General features: G+C 40.4%; 1 protein-coding gene across 4 annotated transcripts in view; it reads left to right on the plus strand.

The window, feature by feature from the left end:
- Positions 1-2327: 2327 nt before the first annotated feature.
- INPP1 (inositol polyphosphate-1-phosphatase) overlaps positions 2328-24066 on the plus strand; it is a 28340-nt gene continuing 6601 nt past the window's right edge. The window contains exons 1-3 of one of the 4 annotated variants that reach the window (XM_023217615.2): positions 2328-2712; positions 19703-19970; positions 22309-22369. In XM_023217615.2, coding sequence (XP_023073383.1) covers positions 19767-19970; positions 22309-22369 — 265 coding nt within the window. In that variant the 5' untranslated portion in view covers positions 2328-2712; positions 19703-19766. Of the gene's footprint in view, positions 2830-19243; positions 19270-19702; positions 19971-22308; positions 22370-24066 lie in introns of those variants that run through there. The other 3 variants (XM_023217605.2, XM_023217607.2, XM_023217617.2) reach the window with 3 other exon arrangements.

Genomic DNA, 24066 nt, shown 5'->3' on the forward strand with positions numbered 1-24066 from the left:
TACATTTATCTTTCATGTATACTGCAGATTTTTATAATTTTTACTTGTTTTTAAATTTTATTCTATGGGTTTTTTTTTTTGTTTTTGTTTTTTAGATAAAAGAAGTTAAAAGTTCAACAGTCAGATCTGTCACTTTTCCTTTGTAATTTCAGCCTTTGTTTCAAGCTTAGTTTGAGATCAAAAGCAATTCACATGTATTTTCTCCTTGCCCTTTTAAGACTTAAAAACATTTAAATCTTTTAATCCTGTTCAAATTTAGTGTCTGGGAAACGTTTTAGAAGGATGAATAGGTAACATTACGTTAGTCTTGGAGTCAGATTGCTGGGTTCAAATTTAGCCTCACCGCATACTACATATTTATGCAAATCTCTTAAACTCTTTAAGTATTAGTTTTCTGGTTTATAAAATGGAGATAACAGTAACATTTACCATAGGGTTGATGTAAGAATCGACAGTTCTAAATCGCAGAAAGCACTTAGCACAGCGTCATTAGCTATTATTATAGCAACAAGAGAATGCTCTCCCAGGCAAAAGCAGTAACATGTATAAAGGTGCAAATGTATGAAATCTATTTGCATATTCAGGAAACTAGATGTGGTGTAGTAAAATGAGGTGTAATATTGAGGGGTGATTGGTGTTGAATGAGTTGCTTAGGAACTTGCTCTTGATATTATCAGAGACTGGGAGCCAATGAAAGCTTTTAGGCAAGCAAGAAACCCTCCAGATGTGTGGTAGCAAAGTGGAAAATGGACTAGATTCTGCCAGGTGCAGTGGCTCATGCCTGTAATGCTAGCACTTTGGAAGACTGAGGTGGGCGGATCCCCCGAGGTCAGGAGTTCAAGACCAGCCTGGCCAACATGGTGAAACTTCATCTCTACAAAAAATACAAAATTAGCTGGGCATGGCAGGCGCCTGTAATCCCAGTTACTAGGGAGGCTGAGGTGGGAGAATCTCTTGAACAAAGGAGGCAGAGGTTGCAGTGAGCCAAGATCACGCCACTGCACTCCAGCCTGGGTGACAGAGACTCTACCTCAAAAAAAGAAAAAAAGAACAAGAAAAAGAAAAGAAAATGTACTAGATTCATATCCCTTGCTCCACCCTGCCTTTCCCAAATTTAAATTCCTGCTTCCTAGAGGCAAATTCTTTCACCTTCTATGTCTCTGGTATTTATCTCCTTACTTTTAAGAATCATGTTTAAATTGTTTCTTGATTTTGCCATCATAGATATGATTATGAGGCTAATTAAACAATAACCCTAACCAGCTCTGAGAATGGACCTAAGAAATGAATGTGAGAAAGAAAGTAGAAGCAGCCCACTTGCTAGAGAAGGGTGGGAGGATGCGGGGAGAAACTGTGTCAAGTTGGAGACCCCAGGGGCAGGCTAGGAGCAGTACCATGAGTTCCATTCAAGAAGCTAAACGTTTTAAGCACCATTTCCTGGAGTTTGACAAGTTGAGTACTGCCTCAGCCTCGTTTCTTGGTGGTTCCTCACTGCTGAAGAGGACCAAGTGTTGACAACTCAGTGAGGCAGTCTCAGCTAGTGTGGAGAAATGTAGCTAAGAAAAAGTGCCAGATAGAGCTTTAAGCAGAGCTTCCCAACTGGATGCCATGAAACGAATGACAGGGATGCAGACACAGCATGGGTCTTCTCAGTCCTCCAGGTGCAAGGGCCCATTCGCCTTCTGCAGGAGCAGCCTCTTCTGTTTACCCCCATTTTGAGCCTTGTAATATCCTTTCCTACCTCTGCCAAGAAGTGAAAAGGTGTGCGAAGCGCCGCTTTAGAAGGCCCAGTGCATTCACAAACATCAGCTTCTGGGCGAGACTGCTTGGCCTCTTCTACTTAAAAGCTCAGTGTTGCCTTTTTAAGGTTTCTGTTCCCCCACCCCCACCCCCACCCCGCCCACCAACACCCATTCCTACCTCCATCTACGGTTCAAAACCCAAACCATCCTTAAGGCACACTGAGTATCACAGCATCAAAGGCTGGAGAGAGATGAGTTCCCCACCCTTGATGCGCTTCCTGTCCAGGTGACCCGAGGCCCACTCCTTAAGCGGTAAGGCCCAGAGGCATTGCTGTGGCTTGAGGAACATCCAGTACACCTGGCATTTCCATTAGAACAGTGGGACCCGGATACCACTGGCAGGAAGTCCATCTTCACAGCTGCCAACCCATCTGTCAAACCCGCAGTCCCCTATGAGAGTACAGATGAATGGAGGAGGAAGATTTAAAAGTGAATTCGTGGGCGGCGACAAGGAAACAGCAGCCGTGGCCGAGCGGACCCCAGAGCCCTTCCCTTCTTGGCCCTCCCTCTGAATCATCGCGCTCCACTTGTGACGTCGCGGACGCCCGGCTCGGGCAGGCGTGGGGGGCCCGCGCGTCCCGGGAGCCCCGACGCGGCAGCGCCCGTTTCCACGCCGCAGTGCCGCGGGAAAGCCGGGGGCGGAGGCCTGGCTCAGGCAGAGCTCGGATCCGGTGCCGAGCCGAGCGGGACCGCGCGTCGCCCAGGCTTCGCCTTCGCTCGCTTGACCTCCGCCGTCCTCTCCAGCCCTCGTCCTCTGACCGCGCGTGCGGCCGCAGGCCCAGCGCCCCTAGCCTAACCTCGCGCCCGGGCCGCGCCTCCTCCTCCCACTCCTCCTGCTCTCCTCCCCCGCCGCTTCCGTTTCTCGAGGGAAAGGCTGCTGCCTCCTGCTCTGTCCGCATCCCCTGCTTAGGTAATACGTTTTCCTCCTTACGCCAACCGCCACCAGGTCTCCGCGCCGCTGCCCCTCCTTCTCGGATCTGGGCCCCGGGCTGGTGAGCGGCGCGCGCCGTCGCCTCTCCGCGGGTAGGTGAGTCGATGGCGCCGGGAGGGCTCCTCGCCTCTGCGCGCCGGCCTGCGAGGTCCCTGCCCCGGCAGCGAGGCCGCCCCGGACCCGGCCCGGCCGGGCCAGGCAAGCCCGGCATCGCCGCTGCAGCCAGCGCAGAGAGGAGCTCGCGAGTCTCGCGGCGCCCTTGGCCCTGCCAGAGCGGCCCGAAGGGGATGGGGGGCGGGAAGAAAGGGTGGTAAACAACGATTTAAAAAAATCTAATCATTAGCATTTGTAGGACGAAGCAGCTGATCTGACAGTTGTCCAGAGCAGTGGCCCAGCTGCAACAGGTAGATGGCGCAGCTGTCAGTGGCCTCTTGGTCTCACCCTTGGCTTTGAGAGATGCTTCTGAGTGTCCCTAGCTGCCGGCTACCTCCAGTGACCTATTTGATGAGTGTAAAATAAACATGATGGGACTATATTTAGAAAAATCTTTACTTCCTTGCTGTTAATTCTCTCTGCATTTTGAAAGGTGGTTTTGTGAGGCGTGCATAATTAGTTGGTGTGTCCAGAGTGGTAGCTGGAAAAAAATATTTAACCTGGGTTTGGCCCTATCATGTAGACGGTTAGGCGCAGAGTGTGAAAGGAAACGCTTACTTTAGTGCATCTATGAAAAACCCTTGTAAGAAACCACGGCGTGTTTTTTGGAGATTTCTCGTTTTAAAGCTATTTTTAAAGTGTTGAATAAGCAGAAATTTGCCCACTGTATGATGGTGTTCACTTCAGAAGAACAGTGGGTTCAAAGTATGGACAGACCACTTAAGTGGATCCCATCTGTTGAGTAAAAGATTTTTTAGCCCTTTTACTCTGATTCCTAGCTTTGAAGCCAGAAAAGTTGATAAGGATCAGCCCTGCTCAACTTGATAATAGTATAAGGATGAAAGTAATCCACTGAACTACTCTTGACTGGTGTATTAGCTAAGTGATCTCATTCTTACCTTTTTTTTTTTTTTTTTTTTTTGAGACGGAGTCTCGCTCTGTCGCCCAGGCTGGAGTGCAGTGGCGCGATCTTGGCTCACTGCAAGCTCTGCCTCCCAGGTTCACGCCATTCTCCTGTCTCAACCTCTGAGTAGCTGGGACTACAGGCGTCTACCACCACGCCCGGCTGATTTTTTTTTTTTTTTTTTTTGTATTTTTATTAAAGACGGGGTTTCACCGTGTTAGCCAGGATGGTCTTGATTTCCTGATCTTGTGATCCGCCCGCCTCTGCCTTCCAAAGTGCTGGGATTACAGGCGTGAACTACCGCGCCCGGCTCATTCTTACCTTTTAAAATAGAGAACATAAGGGAAAAAATAAAGACAATGGAATAATTCATTTTTTCAATACAGATATTTGTTTCCATTCTTATGTAGAGCCTACTTTATTTTTAAGTTTTTATGGATTTTTATACTACTTTTGAAGTTAGCTCTTAGTCATGAAGAGAATTATGTCAAATACATAGAGTGACACTGTACTTTTTGTGTAGAATAAGCTACCACTTTTCAAGCTTTTGAACTAAACCACCACTTGCTTGGAAATTGCAGCTGTCACTAATGCCCTTTAAAATGATATACTTTATTATAGATTTAAATTATAGCTTTACTTGTTATAGTCCTGAAAAAAATGAAAAGATAATTTCTTGTTTGACTTAGAAGGCCTGTGAGACAAAAGTTATAAAGGTTATTATATATTTATTTTACTTTTTAATTCTGTCTCTAATAACAATTAGAAAATGTCTCATTCTATTTCATGTTACACAGAAATTGCTTAAAAGGTAATTATGTTATATAAAGTGACCAATGAAAACAAATGTCATCTTCATTTTTTAAAGGTGAGGATGGTATATATAAGCACTTTTTCCAGATGTGAGTCCTTATGAATGTTCTTGTTAAGATACTTTGAATCTTGTAATGAAGTTAATAAAACTATGTTAATGTGTTTGTTTGGCTGAGAGCTTAGACATAAAGGCTCTGGCTGGCATGGTGGCTCACGCCTGTTATCCCTGCACTTTGGGAGGCCAAGGAGGGCGGATCACTTGAGGTTAGGAGTTCGAGACCAGCCAGGCTGACATGGTGAAACCCCGTCTCTAGTAAAAATACAAAAATTAGCCAGGCGTGGTAGCAAGCACCTGTAGTCCTAGCTACTTAGGAGGCTGAGGCAGGAGGATCCCTGGAACCCAGGAATCAGAGGTTGTGGTGAGCCCAGATCGTGCCACTACACTCCAGCGTGGGCGACAAAGTGAGACTTCATCTCAAAAAATAAAAATTAAGTTAAAATTTAAAAAATAAAAGTTCTGTTTCCCATCTCCTGTGATTGATGTTGTGTACTGTTTCTCAAACTTGTCTGATTGTAAAATTCCTCAGGGTAGTAGGCAAGTGGGGGAGTAGGTAGAGTATAAAAGTGGTTTAAAAGATTCCCAGATTGCAACTTGAGACTTCCTGGATTAGAATTTCTAAGAGAAAGGAGATATTTCAAATAGACAAAAATGATAAAATTTTAAAATAGTCAACAACAACAAAAAAAGGTGAGTTTGGGAAATGCAGGTGGGAAATGACTATTGTTGGAATGAATAGTTGCTATAACTTATTAGGACTCCTGTACATAAAATGTTCAAATATGGAAACTATGATTTTATTAATATGATGATGCCACTCATTTAGGAAATCTGAAACTTTTATATTTTTTTCTGGTCAACTTTCTGCTGATCAAATTTAGCAAACATATTTTTGTCTTTTTTATGTGGTATGTAATGTTAATTCAAGTTCTGGAATGTGATAAGAACATTTTATTAATGGATGACTAATGTAGATTACTGTAACTAGTATCCACAGCAAAATATTGTACCTAATAATTTATCTTTCTTTTTTTTTCTTTTTTTCTTGAGAAAAGGTCACACTCTGTCATCTAGGCTGGAGTACAGTGGTGTGATCATGGCTCATGCAGCCTTCACCTCTCAGGCTCAAGCAATCCTCCCACTCCAGCCTCCCGAGTATCTGGGACTACAGGCACGTGCCACCATCCCAGCTAATTTTTAAAATTTTGTAAAAATGGGGTCCCACTATGTTGTCCAGGTTGGTCTCAAACTCCTGGGGGCTCGTGACATCCTTCTGCCTCAGCCTCCCAAAGTGCTGGGATTACAGGTGTGAGCTGCTGCACCCAGCCTAATTTCTTTCATATTATAGATTTATTTGTTACCTTTTCCATGTACCTGATTAAAAAAAGGTAAGGCAGGCATGCAAATTTGAATACCTTATTTGTAGCTTTCTTTTTTTCTTTCTTTTTTTTTTTAGACGGAGCCTCACTCTGTCGCCCAGGCTAGAGTGCAGTGGTTCGATCTCGGCTCACTGCAACCTCTGCCTCCCGGGTTCAAGCGATTCTCCTGCCTCAGCCTCCCAAGTAGCTGGGACTACAGACGCCCGCTACCACGCCAGGCTAATTTTTTGTATTTTTAGTAGAGATGGGGTTTCTCCGTGTTAGCCAGGATGGTCTCGATCTCCTGACCTCTTGATCCACCCACCTTGGCCTCCCAAAGTGCTGGGATTACAGGCGTGAGCCACCACACCTGGCTCCTTATTTGTAGCTTTTTAAAAAATGTCTCCCAACCCCATTCAAAAAAGAAAAAAAATTTACTTGGCCATAAAACTTGGTCAATTATATATAAAAAATTAACGAAATGGAATATTAAATACCTATAAAATAATTTGACAAGATGAGTTACCACAGTGGAAAATGTCAGAATTTATTTTCCTTTTCTTTCTTCCTCTTTACATTCCTTTTTTTTTCTCCTTTTTTGGGGGGGGATGGAGAGTGTGTGTTATTTGCTTATTTGTTTTTATTTTTAACCAACTAAATATTTAAAATATACTAAATTAATTATCCATGTTTAAATTAATTTAAGTATTTGCCAACTTTACCAATAGATGTTTAAACTTGCCCTTTTCCTCTAAAATGACAATGGTAGGCTTTGCTCAATGCAAATGAAAGTGATAATTCATATCAAAGGGATTAAATTCAAGTGACCAAAGAAAATTGTTTTTAATATTGCTTAAGGAAAGCATAATAAGTTGATGCTATCATTTTTCATTATCAGCAACTTTTAAAATGAGGATGGAGGCCGGGCGCAGTGGCTCATGCCTGTAATCCCAGCACTTTTGGGAGGCCGAGGCGGGTGGATCACCTGAGGTCAGGAGTACAAGACCAGCCTGGCCAACATGGTGAAACCTGGTCTCTACTAAAAATACAAAAATTAGCCAGGCATGGTAGCGCGTGCCTGTAATCCCAGCTAGTAGGGGGGCTAAGGCAGGAGAATTGCTGAACCTGGGAGGCGCAGGTTGCAGTGAGTCAAGATCATGCCACTGCACTCCAGCCTGGGCAACAGAGTAAGACTCCATCTCAAAAACAAAACAAAACAAAACGCCGGTGTGGTTGCTGTATGAAACAAAGACAAATAGCCTAGTGCCCTTCTTTAAACCTAATTTTCCTACCACTACCCCAACTTGTTTTTTAAAAATATAAGTCAACAAATATTTATTATGCCCTTATTATGTAGATGATAAACATTAAAAGCTTTTGAAATGTGCATTTCTTTGAACTTACATTTTTTCTTTAAAAAAATTGTGGTAAAAGATATCTAATATCAAATTTACCATTTTAACCATTTTCAAATTACAACTCAGTGGCATTAAGTACATTCACATTGTTATGCAACTATCAGCACTGTTCACATCCAGAACTTTTTCATCATCCCAAACAAAAACTCTATACCCATTAAACAATGACTCTACCCTCTCTTCCCAGCCCTGGTAACCACCATCCTACTTTCTGTCTCTACGAATTTGACATTCTGAGTACTTCATATAAGTGGAATCATAGAGTATTTGTCCTTTTAAGTCTGGCTTATTCACGTACCATAATGTCTTCAAGGTTCATCCATGTTGTAGCATGTATCAGAATTTCCTTTCTTTTTATGGCTGAATAATATTCCCCAATCTCATTTATATGGAAAGTAGATATAAAAAACAGAGAAGTTTTGAACAGGAACAGACCATAGAAATCATCCAATCCAACCTCTCTGCCCCCGCTTTTCTTTTCCTTTTTTATGTTTACAAAATGGGGAAAACAAGTCCTTCAGAGCTTATATCATGTGGCTGAGTTTATATACCTGATTGGCAAAACAGAGCCTAAGAACCAGCTCTCCTGTGTCCTAAGCAAGGATCTTTCTACCGCATACCCTGCAGGCCCATCCAGGCCCATCCAGACAATAAATAGTAAGTGTTAAAGGAGCTGGTACCTCCAATTAGTATGGCATGAGTTCTAAAGGAAAGATAAATTGAATTGGGAGTCTTCTTTAATTAATGAAAAATGTTACATTCAAAATAGATTGAAGATTAAGGCTAGCTGTGGTGGTTCACGCCTATAATCCCAGCACCTTGGGAGGCCGAGGTGCGCAGATCACCTGAGGTCAGGAGTTCGAGACCAGCCTTGCTAACATGGTGAAACCCATCTCTACTAAAAATACAAAAATTAGCCAGGTGTGGTGGCATGCACCTGCAGTCCCAGCTACTTGGGAGGCTGAGGCAGGAGAATCACTTGAGCCTGGGAGGCAGAGGTTGTGGTGAGCCGAGATTGTACCATTGCACTCTAGCCTGGGGGATGGAAGTGAAACCCTGTCTGAAAAATAAAAATAAATTAATAAGATTCTAGATTCTGATTAGCAATGATCAAAACTATAAATAATATTCCATTGGAAAATATTCTCGCTACAAACCATACATCTGATCTTTTTTTCTGCCTTGAATTAATGCATCAAATTTGTATTTTTAAAAAATGTATTCTTTCAGGCCAGGCACGGTGGCTCACGCCTGTAATCCCAGCACTTTGGGAGGCCGAGGCAGGTGGATCACGAGGTCAGGAGATCGAGACCATCCTGGCTAACATGGTGAAACCCTGTCTCTACTAAAAAATACAAAAAATTAGCCGGGCATGGTGGCAGGTGCCTGTAGTCCCAGCTTCTTGGGAGGTGGAGGCAGGAGAATGGTGTGAACCCAGGAACCAGAGCTTGCAATGAGCCAAGATTGCGCCATAGCACTCTAGCCTGGGGACAGAGCAAGACCCCGTCTCAAAAAAAAAAAAAAATTATTCTTTCTGATAGTTCAGATAGTTACACTGAATCTGCTTCTATTTATATACTATCTGATTTCAGGTTTCATTTGTGACACCAGGGTTCTAGAAACATCTCTTAGCATACAAAAGCTTAAGCATGTACTGTAGTTGGAACACAGCAGATAGAAAAATATCTAACTGAACAAAATTTCTCCTTGGTGAAAATACTTCCAACTATGGAAGAGGGAGTCTAAAAAACAAGGTCACTATCAAACTTTTTCTTTTTTTGAGACAGAGTTCACTTTGTCACCCAGGCTGGAGTGCAGTGGTGTGATCTTGGTTCACTGCAACCTCCGCCTCCCAGGCTGACACGATTCTCCTGCCTCAGCCTCCTGAGTAGTTGGGATTATAGGCATGCACCACCATGCCTGGCTAGTTTTTCTATTTTTAGCAGAGATGGGATTTTGCCATGTTGGCCAGGCTAGCCTTGAACTCCTGACCTCAGGTGATCCACCCGCCTCAGCCTCCCAAAGTGCTGGGATTACAGGCATGAGCCACCATGCCCGGACAAATTTTAAAGTATTTCTAAATGGAATACTTTTTCACAATTTTCAGATGAGTTCTGAGAAGTATCCGAAATTCATCCTTTATACAACTGTTAGGTTACTGTAGAATACTTATTATGTAGATCAACTATTTTTTTCCGAGCATTTAATTTACTTTACCAAAAGGCAATATAAGTTGACTCTTAGTGGAACAAGGCTCCCTGTTCTGTTCTTGAGTAACCAGTGAGGGTAGAGCTGACTGTTGCACCTGCTCTTTCCTTAAATTGTTGGATAAAAATCAGCTGACATTCCCCTTTCTAAAAGTCTTTATTTTTAATGTGTCTTAATTAATTCTTAATCTTAACTGATTTGGAAAACACGGCTTTAGCACAGGCTTCCATATACAAGCTATTAGAACAACATTTGAGAGCAAGGGACATCTTTGTAGTCTATTGCTTTAAGCAGCTTCAGTGAGCAAAAATGTAGGCTAATGTGGTCCATTGGTAGCCTCACAATAGAGCAAACGTAGACTGACCAGCTTAGAGTGATGTGTATGTCATCATCATTTGAGGTGGAATTGAAGTTTGAAGGTTAGGGAGGAAAGAGAGAGAAATGTTAGGGTTAAATAAAAGATCCACATATTCCATATTTAGTATCTTTTCTTACAAAAGCAAATTAAACTTACTATTTTGAGTGATTTAATTAAATTGATCTTGTTAAAGATAGGTCACCTCTAGATGAAAGGGCGTAATTTTAGATTCTGATTTGGTGCTCCAAAAATGTAGTTCAGTTGCTAGTTACTCAAATACAGCCTTGGTTTGTTCTTGTAAATGAATATGGAATATATGTAGACTTTTATACAAATATGGGCCTGTGTGCCTAATGCTGATAAAATAGAAGTACAATAAACAGTGTGACAAGGATGAATTCTGTATTTACAAGGTTAAGGGAAAATTCATCAGCCAACATTTATTGAACACCTCTCAGTTATGCACTGCGAGTCCCAAGACACCACATGCATTTAAATCTCTTGTCAGACAGAGCATAGACAAGTAAACCAATGAACTGAGTGCTAGAAAGCTGGGATATAGATTTGGCCCATCTCCATTCCCCCATGGCCTAGGTGCCTAAGATGGAAGAGGAGTCAGAATGTCTCCTGAAGGAGCCAACAGTTGAAATGATTCTCCTCCTTTTACACATACATTTTTAAAAAACAAACCTTTTTATTGAATTAGAAATAGACACATAAACATTAGGAATCTCAGCAGATAGCCTAATGAATTAACACAAGTCAACCCACCCATGTAACCATCACTCATATCCAGAACATTACCAGTGCCGCCATCAGTAACCCCGCCTTCTTCTCCAAGATCACCACCATTGTGACTTCCAACACTATAGGTTCATTTTGCCTGTTTTTGAACTTTAAATAAATTAAATGGCACAACCATATATCTTTTGTGCCTGACTTCTTTCACTTGACAGCATGTTTTTGTGAGATGCGTCCATGTTGCCTATTGTCACAGTTCATTCATTTTCACTGCTGTATAGCATTTTACTACATGAATATGCTGCAGTTTATTCCATTTTACTATTGATGGTTCTTCGGGTTATTACCGATGTTAGATTATTACAAATAATGCTGCTCACAAGTACGTGTCTTTTAATCCATACCTGCATGAATTTTGTTGGGTAAATATCTACAAGGGAAGTTAAATTGCTGGATCATACATTATACTTATAGTCAACAAATTACAAATAGTTTTCCAAAATGATTATACCAATTTCATTCATGCCCGCAGTTCATAAGAGTTTCTGTTGCTCCATACCCTTAGCAAAACTTGAAATTTTCAGTCTTTTTTATTTTAGCTATTCCATTGGATACATAGTGGCACCCTGTTGAGATTTTAAGTTGCATCTTCCTGATGACTAATATGGTAGACTGTTTTTCTGTATGTTTATTGGCCATTTGGATATCCTCTTTTATGAAGTGCCTATTCAAGCTTCTTGCCCTTGAACTGATTCTGAGAAGGTGAGTGAGCATTAGGTAGAGAAAGCAGGAAGAAGAGCAAGTCAACCAGAGGGAGCAGCATGTGCAAATTTACAATCTTCCCAGAGCAGGAAAGCAAATGGATAGTGCAAAATCAGCTACTAAAAGGCTAAACTTAATCAGAGCCCATGAGGTAATGATAGCAACATCACCCAGATCAACATGAAATAAGACCCAGAAAGTACAGGTAGTCCCAAACTGTAATATTTATTGAATCCTGAGAAATGTTTGTCAAATATCTGAAAGTTGAACAAGGCTTATACACTGGGAAAACAATTTAGTTTCCAATGAGCTAAAAGGCAGTATTGCAAATCTCTAGTAAGGCTTGTAGTTTGTAGTACAGTTTCCCTCTGGCCTCACAGGAATCTCAGGGGAGGCTACCATTAGCAAGTGGCACAACACAGCGAGCCCCACTCCATATTTAGTGTGGGCCCACTTCCATTCCCCTGTCCCTTCTGCACAAACAGTCTCCAATCTTTAAAACTACTCCCCAAGGCAGCCCTTAAGTATGGAGCAAAGGAGAGGTGGGATGAAGTCTATGTTTCCCCTACAACAGCAGTGTGATCTATATAGAGCCTTGGCCATTGCCATCATGAGGCCACCTACACAGACTTCTGGACAGCTGTACCCCCTTGGAAAAGGTCATGAGAAACACCTTCTTGTAAAACACCCATGGAAGCTTGGCCCTTTCCCCTAGCAGCAATAGCTGTCAGGCAGGGCCACCACACAATAGCTTCAAATTGCCATTCCTCAGAAGATGAGTGAGAGGCAGAATTCAGGATGTGAACCGTGGGGGTGGGGTGGAGTCAATATGCAATGAGCAAAAACGTGGACTCTGTAAAGTGTTGAATTATCTGCCGGAAGAGGGAAATGTCAACAGAAGTGCTTTGACTCCCTTGCCTATTGATTAGAGAGCAGTTCTGTTTTGTGGCAGGCCCTTATCTATGTTGTCACCCTTCTGTCACTGTGGACAACAAAAGGGCACAGCCAGCTTCTGCTACAACCAGGCTCTTCACATGCGAAGGACCACTCTGGGCCCCATAATCCTCACAAAATATCTCCCTTGACAGAAAAACGGCTCTCCCAAGCCAGTCACAGATTGTCTACCATGAAGCCAGAGTAGTCTCAGCCTCTAGGAGCCTGAGTTTCCACCCAGATGCCCAGAAACTGAAGCAATCAGATCTGACCGACATAAAGGAACTTTATTTGGGTTACTCAGAGAATTACAAGTAGTTCCCAGGCTTTGGATTTAATGGAGTAGTAAGTTTCAAGAAAAGGTTTCAGTGACCCACATAAACTTGCCAACCTCTTACTTTCTCAAGTTAAGACATGTGATTGTGGTTTCTGTGAGGTTGTATTTCATAGTCATAGCTATCATTTACTATGTGCCATGTGTAAAGCTCTGTGCTCTGTGATATTTTTCCAGAAATATCTCATTTGATCTTCACAACATCACTGCACGGTAACTATTAATCTTTATATTAAAGATGAAGAGAGTGTCTCAGAGAGGGTAGGAAAATAACCTGATGCCACACAGCTAGTTAGTGGCAGAGTTAGGTATTGAACCCAGGTGTTTCTGATTCCAAAGCCTGTGTGTTTTCCACTATATAGTTTATCCCATCTGAAATATGTCTAAATTATTCAGATAGGATTTTTAAACCTCTGATGTTCTGACAATGGCTAGAAATTCGAGATTTATCTTTGTAGAGAGGTTTGGGTTTCCAAGAAAAGTCTTAACAACCTTTTTTCCTTCTGACATACTTCAGTTCCTTCAGTAGTTCTCCAACTGGACTAGACAATCCTACAAAAGCAAAAGAGACCCTAATTCTATCTGACATTGTGACACAATTTTATGTTAAACATATAGATATAAACATTTGGCTTGAGATGGGAGTAATGAAACTTCTTTAAGCCTATTTTGCTGAAATGTGACTTGAAATGGATTGTTACAAAACAAGGCTTATGACAGATTCAGTGCTCACTGCAATATTAATTACTTGGCCGTTAAAGTGAGTAGCTCTTAGTGGGAACGACTGCCTCACAGATGTTTCTTATTGACCACATAAATGGGGAAGAAAACACTATCCCATTTTCACTTTTGGCCAGAAAACAAAAGACAAAGGAATAGATTGTGTCAGCTAATAGATTGGGTTGCTAAGGTAACCAAGGCCTCTCTTTCAGGAGAGGTGTTAGGGGCTAAATTATGTTCCTTCAAAATTCACGTGTTGAAGCCCTAACCCCTAGTACCTCAGAATGGGACTGTACTTGCAGATAGGACTTTTAAAGTTTATGTGAGGTCATACAGGCGGATCCTAATCCAGTCTGACTGGCGTCTTTGTAAGAAAAGGGAGACATGCCAGAGATTAACACCTACAGTGGAAAGGCCAGGTGAGGCCACAGTGAGGGGGCCATCTGCGAGCCAAGGAGCAAAGCTTCAGGAGAAACCATTCCTGCTGACACCTTGCTCTTGGACTTCCAGCCCCTAGAACTGTGAGAAAGTATGATTTTATTGTTAAGCTACCCAGTCTTAACAAACTAACCCCAGAAGAATTAGATATTGGGCATCTCCCCTGCCATCAATGCCATGACAGTTAAGGGAGACATCAGTGGAATGTAATAGATGAGCTTTTACTACCCAGAAGGGTCCTTAACAGAGGCTGAAGATCAGCTGGAGAAAAGGTTTTTCTGGGAGTAAAAGGGAAGTCAAATAGTGACATATAATGATCAAACCTAGTGACAGATATCAACTAGGGGTGTGTGTGTGTGTGTGTGTGTGTGTGTTTTTTTTTTTTTTTGCTATATAATGTACCTTATAATACTAATGTATTTATGATTATTATCCAACAATTACTGATTTTCCCTTATTTTAATAGCTAACAATTGATGAAAAGATTTCATTGGCTAGATAGTGGTCAACAGTGTGGGCTTCTGCCAGCTTGCCTAGGTTTGAATCTTGTCGCACAACTTCCTAGCTCTGTGATTTTCAGGAAACAATCTCTTTGTGCCTCAGTTTCTTCATCTGTAAAATGGCAATAATAGTACCTGCTTCCTAAGGTTATATAAGAATTAAATGAGTTAATACATGTAAGGTGCCTAGAAGGATGCCTGGCATATAGTAAGCACCTAGTAAATGTTAGCTATTTCAATTTTAACCTATCTTTGCACAAGAATAACAAATAGCAAAACCATTGTACCTATACTGTTTCACCAAGATACCTGCCAGCAGGTGCCAGCTGCCACCAAAATTGCCAGTGTAGAGGTAAAGAAAAATAAGCAACCTGGAGAACCAGAGCTATTAAATCTCAGTGTTTAGAGTTATACAGGATGCTGACAAAAATACAGATTCCTAGGCCTTGTCTCCAGAGATTCTGATTCACTAAGCTGGGGTAGAGTCCAGCAATCTGTTTTTTTAGAAGGCCATCTTGGGTAATTCTGATACAAGCAATTCTCAGAACATCCATTGAGAAATACTAATCAAAAGGAATTCTTCTATAGTCAAGGCTATTAAATTATAGTAAATGCCATAACTTACTAATCATAAGTCTATAATAATTTTTATTTAAAGTATAATGTTGAAATAAAACAGTCTTAGGCGAATAATGAGTATGTAAACTTACTTTTAAAAAAATCATCTACTTCATCACTCAGGTATCAAGCCTAGTACCCATTAGTGATGAAATAATCTGTACAACAAACCCCGTGACATGGGTTTAGCTATATGACAAACCTGCACATGTACCCCTGAACTTAGAATAAAAGTTGAAAAAATAAATAAAAAATTTTAAAAATCATCTGAAAGATAATTTCCATGAGTTTTAATAAAATGTATTGATAAAATGGAAGAAGAAATTCTGCATTAGATGTAGCCTTCAGTTTCTCCATAGACAAACTATTTCAAGTTGAGCCATTCAAGGTGAGGATGAATTGTGCAATGCTCCCCTCAGGCTTGTGGCCTGCCTGTGTGAACTGAGTTGAGGATATATGGAGAGCCAGGGCCTTGGAGAAAGGCCCTGAACAAATGCTGGGTTCATTAGCTTCGCTGGAGAAAGTGGTTTCAATCTGAAACTGGGCAGTTCAACCTGGAACTTGACAAAATATGACAGTGTTGCCTAGGGCCAAAATGAAGAGTGAACTCTGGGATAACCTTGGAACTGAAAAACCTGATTATTGTGTTATGAGGAATTCCTAAAATCTGTAGACCTGTTCATTACAGGGCTGCAGTGAATAGCCAGTAGTTCTTTCCCATTGGTCAAGTTGCTGTGCTGGCTAAGCAGCAGCTGCTCAGGTCAGGTGAGAGTGGTCATTATTGAGGAAATAAATGTTTGCCCAAAGAGGGCAAACTCCAGATTACTGCAGCACTTGTGCTGAAACTCACCAGGGTTAAATTGACAAGCTTTCTGCGTGAGAGAAGAGAGTGGTGGTGATTTCTGGAGCTTGTAGCCAGGGTGAGTAGCTTGCCTGAGTGTTCTTAGGATGTTATAAGGAGTGTTTCTTGGTTATTCAACAGTGTAGTTAATACAGTTTCTTTTAAGAAAAAAAATTGATTTTAACACTTGAATAAAATAAACACTGCTGATATTGTGTATCTTGAAAGCTTTCAAATTGGACTCCTTGAGATCTTCATGCTGCTGATAAAAAGCTGTATTGATACTGTTGATTCATTGATTCTTCTGCCTTGTAATCACAGAACGTTTACTAAGAAATAAAAATTAAGGTTACTGAATGTATGCTTTTGTGGCCATGTATTATACTGAGATATGTATGTATATTTGTGATTGTATATTATATGTAACTTACAATTTGTGGCATATATATGTCATATATAGCATCAATTATTTCTAAGGCAACGTGCCTCAGCTTTATTAATGCAGCTGTTTTTCCTAATGTTTAGATTCAAGTCAACTAAAGTAAATCTTCCTACAAAGCATTCATTCCTGAAATAAAAGGCATTTAAGTGGGCAGGTGCTTTTGTTTGAGTTTTCACTAGATCCTTTCTATCACCTGAAAGCTTTTTGCATTATTACCACAGTCTCGTTTTCTTTAGACATTTGCCTCGAGGAGCTGAGACATTCTTATACCTTCATACTTAATTGCCCCAAAACACTTAAAAAATGTAATTTATTGTTATAAAAGCACTGTGTATTTACTGTAGAGCATTTGAAAATTATAGAAAAGCATAATTTAAAAATCATCCATAATTCCATTACTCAGTCATAACTACCATTAAAACATCACCTACTAATCTTTCTATCAAGCTCTTTCTCTCTGTGTATGTGTATAAATACAAATGGATAACATACTCTCAAATTATATATGGTCATAGGTAGTTTTTCCACTTAACATTAGTGCATTGGCATATTTCCACATTATTAAATATTCTTCAAAAACATGATTTTACCGACTGTATATTATTTTGTTTTACCAATATTTAAGATTATTTTCAACTTGTTGTAATATTAATCCTCCTTGTGCAGAAATATTTTAACTCAACCCTGATTGCCTTAACACAAATTGAGGAAAAACTGGAGTTACTGACTAAAGGCAGTGACATCTATAGGGATCTTGACACATTTTTGTCAGATTGCCCTCTGGAAACCTAACTTGTTTGCATGCCTATTAGCAGAGCATCAGCACCTGTTTCACCACAGCTCCAAGAGGGAATGTAAACTTTAAAACATATGCAATAGTGAAAGAGGATATCTCATTACTTTTGTGCCTTTTTATTTTTATTACTACTGAGACTGGACGTATTTTCTCATAGTGGTTGACCTATAATCTTAAGGAGAGAACATATTTTTTAGCAAAATTGTTTAAGACTATTACAAATTACATCTTACTCCCACTGCATCCACATCTTCAGAGTTGTACTAATTCTTAGCCTCCCAGAGTCCATTAAGGGATTTTTTTTCTTTTGAGACAGAGTCTTGCTCAGTCACCCGGGCTGGAGTGCAGTGGTGCAACCTCGGCTCAATGCAACCTCCGCCTCCCAGGTTCAAGCGATTCTCTTCCTCAGCCTCCCGAGTAGCTGAGACTACAGGTGTGGGCCACCACATCCGGCTAATTTTTGTATTTTTTTTAGTAGAGATTCACCATGTTGGCCAGGCTGGTTTTGAATTCCTGACCTCAGGTGATCCACCCGCCTCAGCCTCCCAAAGTGCTGGGATTATAGGCGTGAGCCACTGTGCCCAGTCCCGGCTAATTTTTATATTTTTAGTAGAGACGGAGTTTCACCATGTTAGCCAGGCTGGTCTTGAACTCCTGACCTCAAGTGATCCACCTGCCTTGGCCTTCCAAAATGCTGGGATTACAGGCGTAAGCCACCATACCTGGCCTATTAAGGGAATTTCTTTTAATGAAGGAAACTGTATTATGATAATAAAGAGCCTGGGCTTGTGTGTAGGAGCAATGCCAAGCCTTGCAGTTTAGCCTTCCGTAACCCTGAAGTTACTTAACCTTGCTATGCTTCAGCTTAACTGTAAAACAGCGTTGATAATACTCACAGTAATTCTCATGAGATAGGAATTTTTCAAGCTTTTTCAGTAAGAGGTAGCTGCTATTAAAAAATGAGAACTGTTTCTCTCTTAATTGCAAGAAATTCCTAACAGATATAATCAAGGTCTGATAGCACAACACTCCTAGAAGCCAGAACTTTTCAAGTGTCAACAAGTTGCATGTTTCACCTCATTATTCAACCTTTTACTGGGTAAAGGAGCAGCATAGATAGTGGGCCTTTTTTTTAACGAGATGTAAGGGAGTTGGCAATGAGATGGCTTGTGCTACTAGCCAAAGAATGACCTCAGGGTCTTGCAGGACACACAGTGCTTGCTGTTCTGAGGCTGGGCGCAGTGGCTTATACCTGTAGTCCCAGCACTTTGGGAGGCTGAGGTAGGAGGATCACTTGAGCCCAAGAGTTTGAGATTAGCCTGGCCAGCATGGTAAAACTCCATCTCCACAAAAAAATATAAAAATTAGCCTGGCGTGGTGGCATGCACCTGTAGTCCTAGCTACTCAGGAGGCTGAGGTGGGAAAATGACTTGAGCCCGGGAGGTCAAGGCTGCAATGAGCTGTGTTCACACCATTGCACTCCACCTGGGTGACAGAGTGAGACCCTGTCTCAAAAACAACAAAAAAGGTGCTAGCTGGTCTGGTACTTACTACTTTAGAAAGTTGCCCTGGACAGGCCGGGCATGGTGGCTCATGCCTGTAATCCCAGCACTTTGGGAAGCTGAGGCGGGCGGATCATGAGGTCAGGAGATCGAGACCATCCTGGCTAACACGGTGAAACCCCATCTCTACTAAAAATACAAAAAATTAGCTGGGTGTGGTGGTGGGCACCTATAGTCTCAGCTACTCGGGAGGCTGAGGATGAGAATGGTGTGAACCCGAGAGGTGGAGCTTGGACTGAGCCAAGATCGCACTGCTGCACTCCAGCCTGGGCGACAGAGCCAGACTCCATCTCAAAAAAAAAAAAAAAGAAAAGAAAAAGAAAGTTGCCCTGGATAACAAGGTGAAACCCCATCTCTACTAAAAATACAAAGAATTAGCCCAGTGTGGTGGCAGACACCTGTGGTCTCAGCTGCTGGGGAGGCTGAGGCAGGAGAATGGTGTGTACCACGGAGGTGGAGCTTGAAGTGAGCCGAGGTCGCGCCACTGCACTCCAGCCTGGGCGACAGAGCAAGACTCCATCTCAGAAAAAAAAAAAAAAGAAAAGAAAGAAAGGAAGAAAGTTGCACTGGAATGACAGCGTAAGTCCTCATCCATTTCTTCTCCATTCTTCCCACAGGGTGAAAGAAAGCACTACTTCAACACTGCTGCTAAGCCTATGTGATCATTCTAATGTCATTACAAGAATTTGGCTTGCCTTTAGCATTGGGCTTGTGTGTCCATCTGCCTGTCTCTCTAGGAATTTAGATTTTCATTCAAAGATTTTTCTGTCACTGAGAATTTAATTTTTTGTATATTTTTGAAAGTGTAAATTTCTTTTCAAGATTTAAAACAATACGCTTCAAATTTTAGATTATATCTAGAGTCTTCCACACTGAGGATGTGAAGATGATATAGACTAGCTGTTCACCAGGCTGACCAGGTTGACTGCCAGATGGGTTGTTGGTAGTGCCAGAGGCACCCTGACATCACTCTCTGAACTGCTTTCTCTTTCACATTCTTGTATTTTTCCAGCTGACAGCCCAGAGGGTGGGTGCCAATTCCACCAGCAGCTGCAACTGAAAAGCAAGGTTCAGAAATGTCAGATATCCTCCGGGAACTGCTCTGTGTCTCTGAGAAGGCTGCTAACATTGCCCGGGCATGCAGGCAGCAGGAAGCCCTCTTCCAGCTGTTGATCGAAGAAAAGAAAGAGGAAGAAAAGAACAAGAAGTTTGCAGTTGACTTCAAGACGCTGGCTGATGTACTGGTACAGGAAGTTATAAAACAGAATATGGAGAACAAGGTAAGAAAGGTCACAGCCAAGATAATTGCAAAATAGTTGCATCTGTGGCTTTCCCGGTCATAGAATAGCATGCCTTTTACGCCTCACCTCTATCATTGTACTAACACCTTGAATTCAGGTAAACATCTTGGATTTTTTCCCTCCTTGTCATGATTACAATATTGATAAAATGTTCATTGCAGGAAATCTTTAAAATACAGAAAATCAAATAAGAAAATAAAAATCACTCACAATTCTAATACCTAGAAATATACACTTCAGTATAGAACCTTTCATTTACTAATGAATTTCTTTTTAATAAATAATACATATTTTCTGGAAAATAAACAAAAATAAGAACCCTCTTAGTCCCACCACTGGAGAAAACCACAGCTATGCTTTGCTAAATATTATAACATTTTCCTTCTGTGTGTATGTGTGTACATGACCCATATGATGTATTGCAACAGAAATGAGAGCGCACTGCTTTGTAACCTGTTTTTTTTTTGTTTTTGTTTTTAACTTGATATATTAAGTTCTACCTTGTGGATCTCATCATTTATATAATGGTTGCTTCAGTTATGAGATTGCACCTGGAGACTTAAAGTCTCCTTTATTCTAGTAGAAAAATATTGTTCTTTGTTATAAACATATAAACAGGTTAATAAGTTAATATAACAATGATTGCAATTCTAACTTTCTGGAGCTGACTAGAGAAAGAAACTGTGTTAATAAATAGAAATAATACTAGCAGCACTTATAAATGCTATGTGCCAGCCACTATTCTAAAGTCTTTAAATATATTAACTTATTTAGCTCTTATAACAATTTGATGAAGTAAGAACTACTGTTACAATGTAATGGGTGAAAGAAGGGAGGCACAGAGAGGTTAAGTAACTTGCCTAAGGTTACACAGCAAGTAAATGGTAGGGCCAGTTTTTGAACACAGGAAGACTGACTCCAGAGTCTGCGTTCTTTGCAATATTATATTGCCTTTTATATGATAATCTAACTATTACATTTGGGAGAATAGAACTTTATGGCAGAAAGCATTATAAAATATTAGAATAATTTCTATGAAATTTTCAAAATATTGAGAACCATTTAGAATCGTTTAAGTGAAATCTTGACCACAAGTGAAGAGACTAAATGCCATCATGAAATCTCTACAAACTATACTTTTTCATGTCATATGAAATCTGACTCCAATAAACTAAATGAAGCAAATTTATTTTTGTTTTTTACTTATCAATAGAGTTGGGTGCAAGGGATGGTTGAGCAACTGGATTAAAAATGTATCAACATTAATTTTTATGGGCTAATATTTGCCTCAAAGCATTATAAAAAGTTCAGGCAGTTGTTTATTCATGAGCTAAAATAAATGATATTCCATTTTAGCTGTATAAAATATCTTTATTTCATGAGGCTTTTGTCTTGTAGTCTCAGAACCGGTCTTTAAGCAGGCTTGGGAGACTGAGTGTCAGCCCTTGATGAATGGGCTGGTTGCCAGCCCTTGTTGATTTGTACTGTTCCACAAAGTAATATGAATACTAAGTGGTTGTGGGCATTATTAAAGCTATTTGTCATCTGCAAATGACCGAGTTCAAATATTTGAAGCATGTCCTTGCTTTTGTTCCCTGAGAACATCTTGTGTATCAAAGTTTAGCACATATTTTGAGAAAAATCATCTTTAGTACAGAAAGGATCAGAAGCAAAATGTATCAGAAAGCTTCGTGATCATATAGAGATGACGAAAGATCCTTACTTGACTCCATTTATTCACTCTATATGTTGATGCTTAAATTATTGGTCAACAAAATCTTTCTTTTTTTTCATATCCCCTTCCTAGCCTGAATGATGATACATCTGAGAGTAGGGAAACAAACGCCTGGAAATGAAAACAAAATTGAATATTATCCTCTAACTCCTTCTATCCAGACTCAAGTCATGCTTTTAGATACTTGATCAACAAAATTACCTTGTATAAGCTACTAGGATGCTGTTTAAGAGCAATAGTTAAAACATGTCCTTTGTAAATATTCGAATTCTATGGCCCTTAAGTAGAAGGATGAAGTTTCTAGAAGTACTTTTGCAAACTAAACAGGACATAAGGGAACCAGGCATCTACCATGATTTTGACTTTCTAGAGGGGCAAAAGGGCAGAAAAATATTAGAAAATTAAGCACTGAGCCAAGCTGACTTCGTTTTTTTATACTTGGATTGGTTTCTAGAATTGGAAATTTTGGAATTTCAGTTCTGATTGTGCTATTTAATTTGAAATATAACATTGAAATCTGTTCAGAATTGAACATGTGTATGGGTTTTTGTTTTATTTTTCATCATATTCTGAATCATTCAGTTTCCAGGCTTGGAAAAAAATATTTTTGGAGAAGAATCCAATGAGTTTACTAATGACTTGGGTAAGTATAAGAATCTTAATGTGTCTTTGTAATTTAATTATCACATGGTATTCCAATCTCTAATTTATACCATGAACTAAATGTTTGGAAGCCACTTACTGTAAACAACATAATATATTTGAATGTTAAGGTTCATTAAATTTCTACCTCAGAATGTCATGCCATTTAACTTAAGTAGAGAGATATGGTATCTTAGAATAATTTAGCAAGTCCATGTATCATTTTAGATATAAATCTGTGGCATTTAAGTAACTTATAACTCAAGCTTTGGGAAAATTGCATGGCCCTTTGGGAATCTAATGTAAGTTATCAAAGCCCCAAAGATGCCCATCTACACAATTGTGCAGACAATTTCAGATCCTAGGTTTAAACCCATCTGTGCACTCTTGGGGAAGTCCATGGACCTCGGCTAAAAGTTCAGAGGAGGCCATGGCTCTGAAATACTGTGTGATCTTGAGCAAATCACCTCATCATTTCTGTCTCAGAACCTCGGTGAAGTACGTGGACTAACTAAAAGCTTCCTTTTAGTACTAAGTTTTTTGTTTGTTTTTGAGACAGAGTTGCTCTGTTGCCCAGGCTGGAATGCAGTGACACAATCTCAGCTCACTGCAACCTCCACTTCCCGGGTTCAAGTGATTCTCCTGCCTCATCCTCCCGAGTGACTGGGATTACAGGTGTGTGCCACCACACCCGGCTAATTTTTGTATTTTTAGTTAGAGGTGAGATTTCACAGTGTTGGCCAGGCTGGTCTCAAACTCCTGACCTCAGGTAATCTGATTACTTTCAGAGAAACACTGTTTTTGTTTGTTTGTTTGTTTTGTTTTGTTTTTTTTTAGTTTGTTTGAATTTGTTTAATAGTAGAAGAATAAAATAGTGAACATTAAACACTGATCATGTGACAAATACTTAAATATCTAGAAACACAATTTCAAAGAAAAAATGAATTCTAGATTAACTCTGAAAATTTTTTAGTCTCTTTCATGCACCACGTATTAAGATATAGTTAGTTCTATGTTAGTAAGAAGGGAAAGAAATACCATTTAAAACCTCTGAAGGTTAAAAATAACACTTACACCTGACTTATAAGCAATCTTACATTTAAAAATCTACACTTGACTACTTCACAGCTTTTTTAATACATCATTTGTCTAGAAATATGGGAAAAGGCATAGCCACATCCATTTTCCTGTTTGTTAAAAGGGCAGAGAAATGTGGAGAGGGGAAGAGGAGAGATGACGATGATGATATTGCAGGCAGACGAGATCATAGGAGGGGATTTAGATTTCCCTCTCAGTGGGATGGGAGGTCTCTGGCAAATTTCAAGAAAAGGAGTAATATAATTTGTTCCTTTGAATGATCCCATAAGTTTTTCCGAGCCCAGAGTAGGTGTGCAGTAAGTAGCCGTTATTAGTTTTACTATTCCCCAACTTGAACAGTCTAATTTACTTGGAATTAAGTTAATTTAACTAAACTTGACTGTTTCTTGCTGATTCAGTCATCACTGTAATACATGTCGATTGTGCTTCCCACACTTTACTGGTCATGTAATCGCCTCAGGATCTTGTTAAAATTCAGTAGGTCGGCCGGGCGCGGTGGCTCAAGCCTGTAATCCCAGCACTTTGGGAGGCCGAGGCGGGCAGATCACGAGATCAGGAGATCGAGACCATCCTGGCTAATACGGTGAAACCCCGTCTCTA

This window comes from Piliocolobus tephrosceles, chromosome 11, assembly GCF_002776525.5.
Source record: "Piliocolobus tephrosceles isolate RC106 chromosome 11, ASM277652v3, whole genome shotgun sequence".
NCBI classification, from domain to species: Eukaryota; Metazoa; Chordata; class Mammalia; order Primates; family Cercopithecidae; genus Piliocolobus; species Piliocolobus tephrosceles.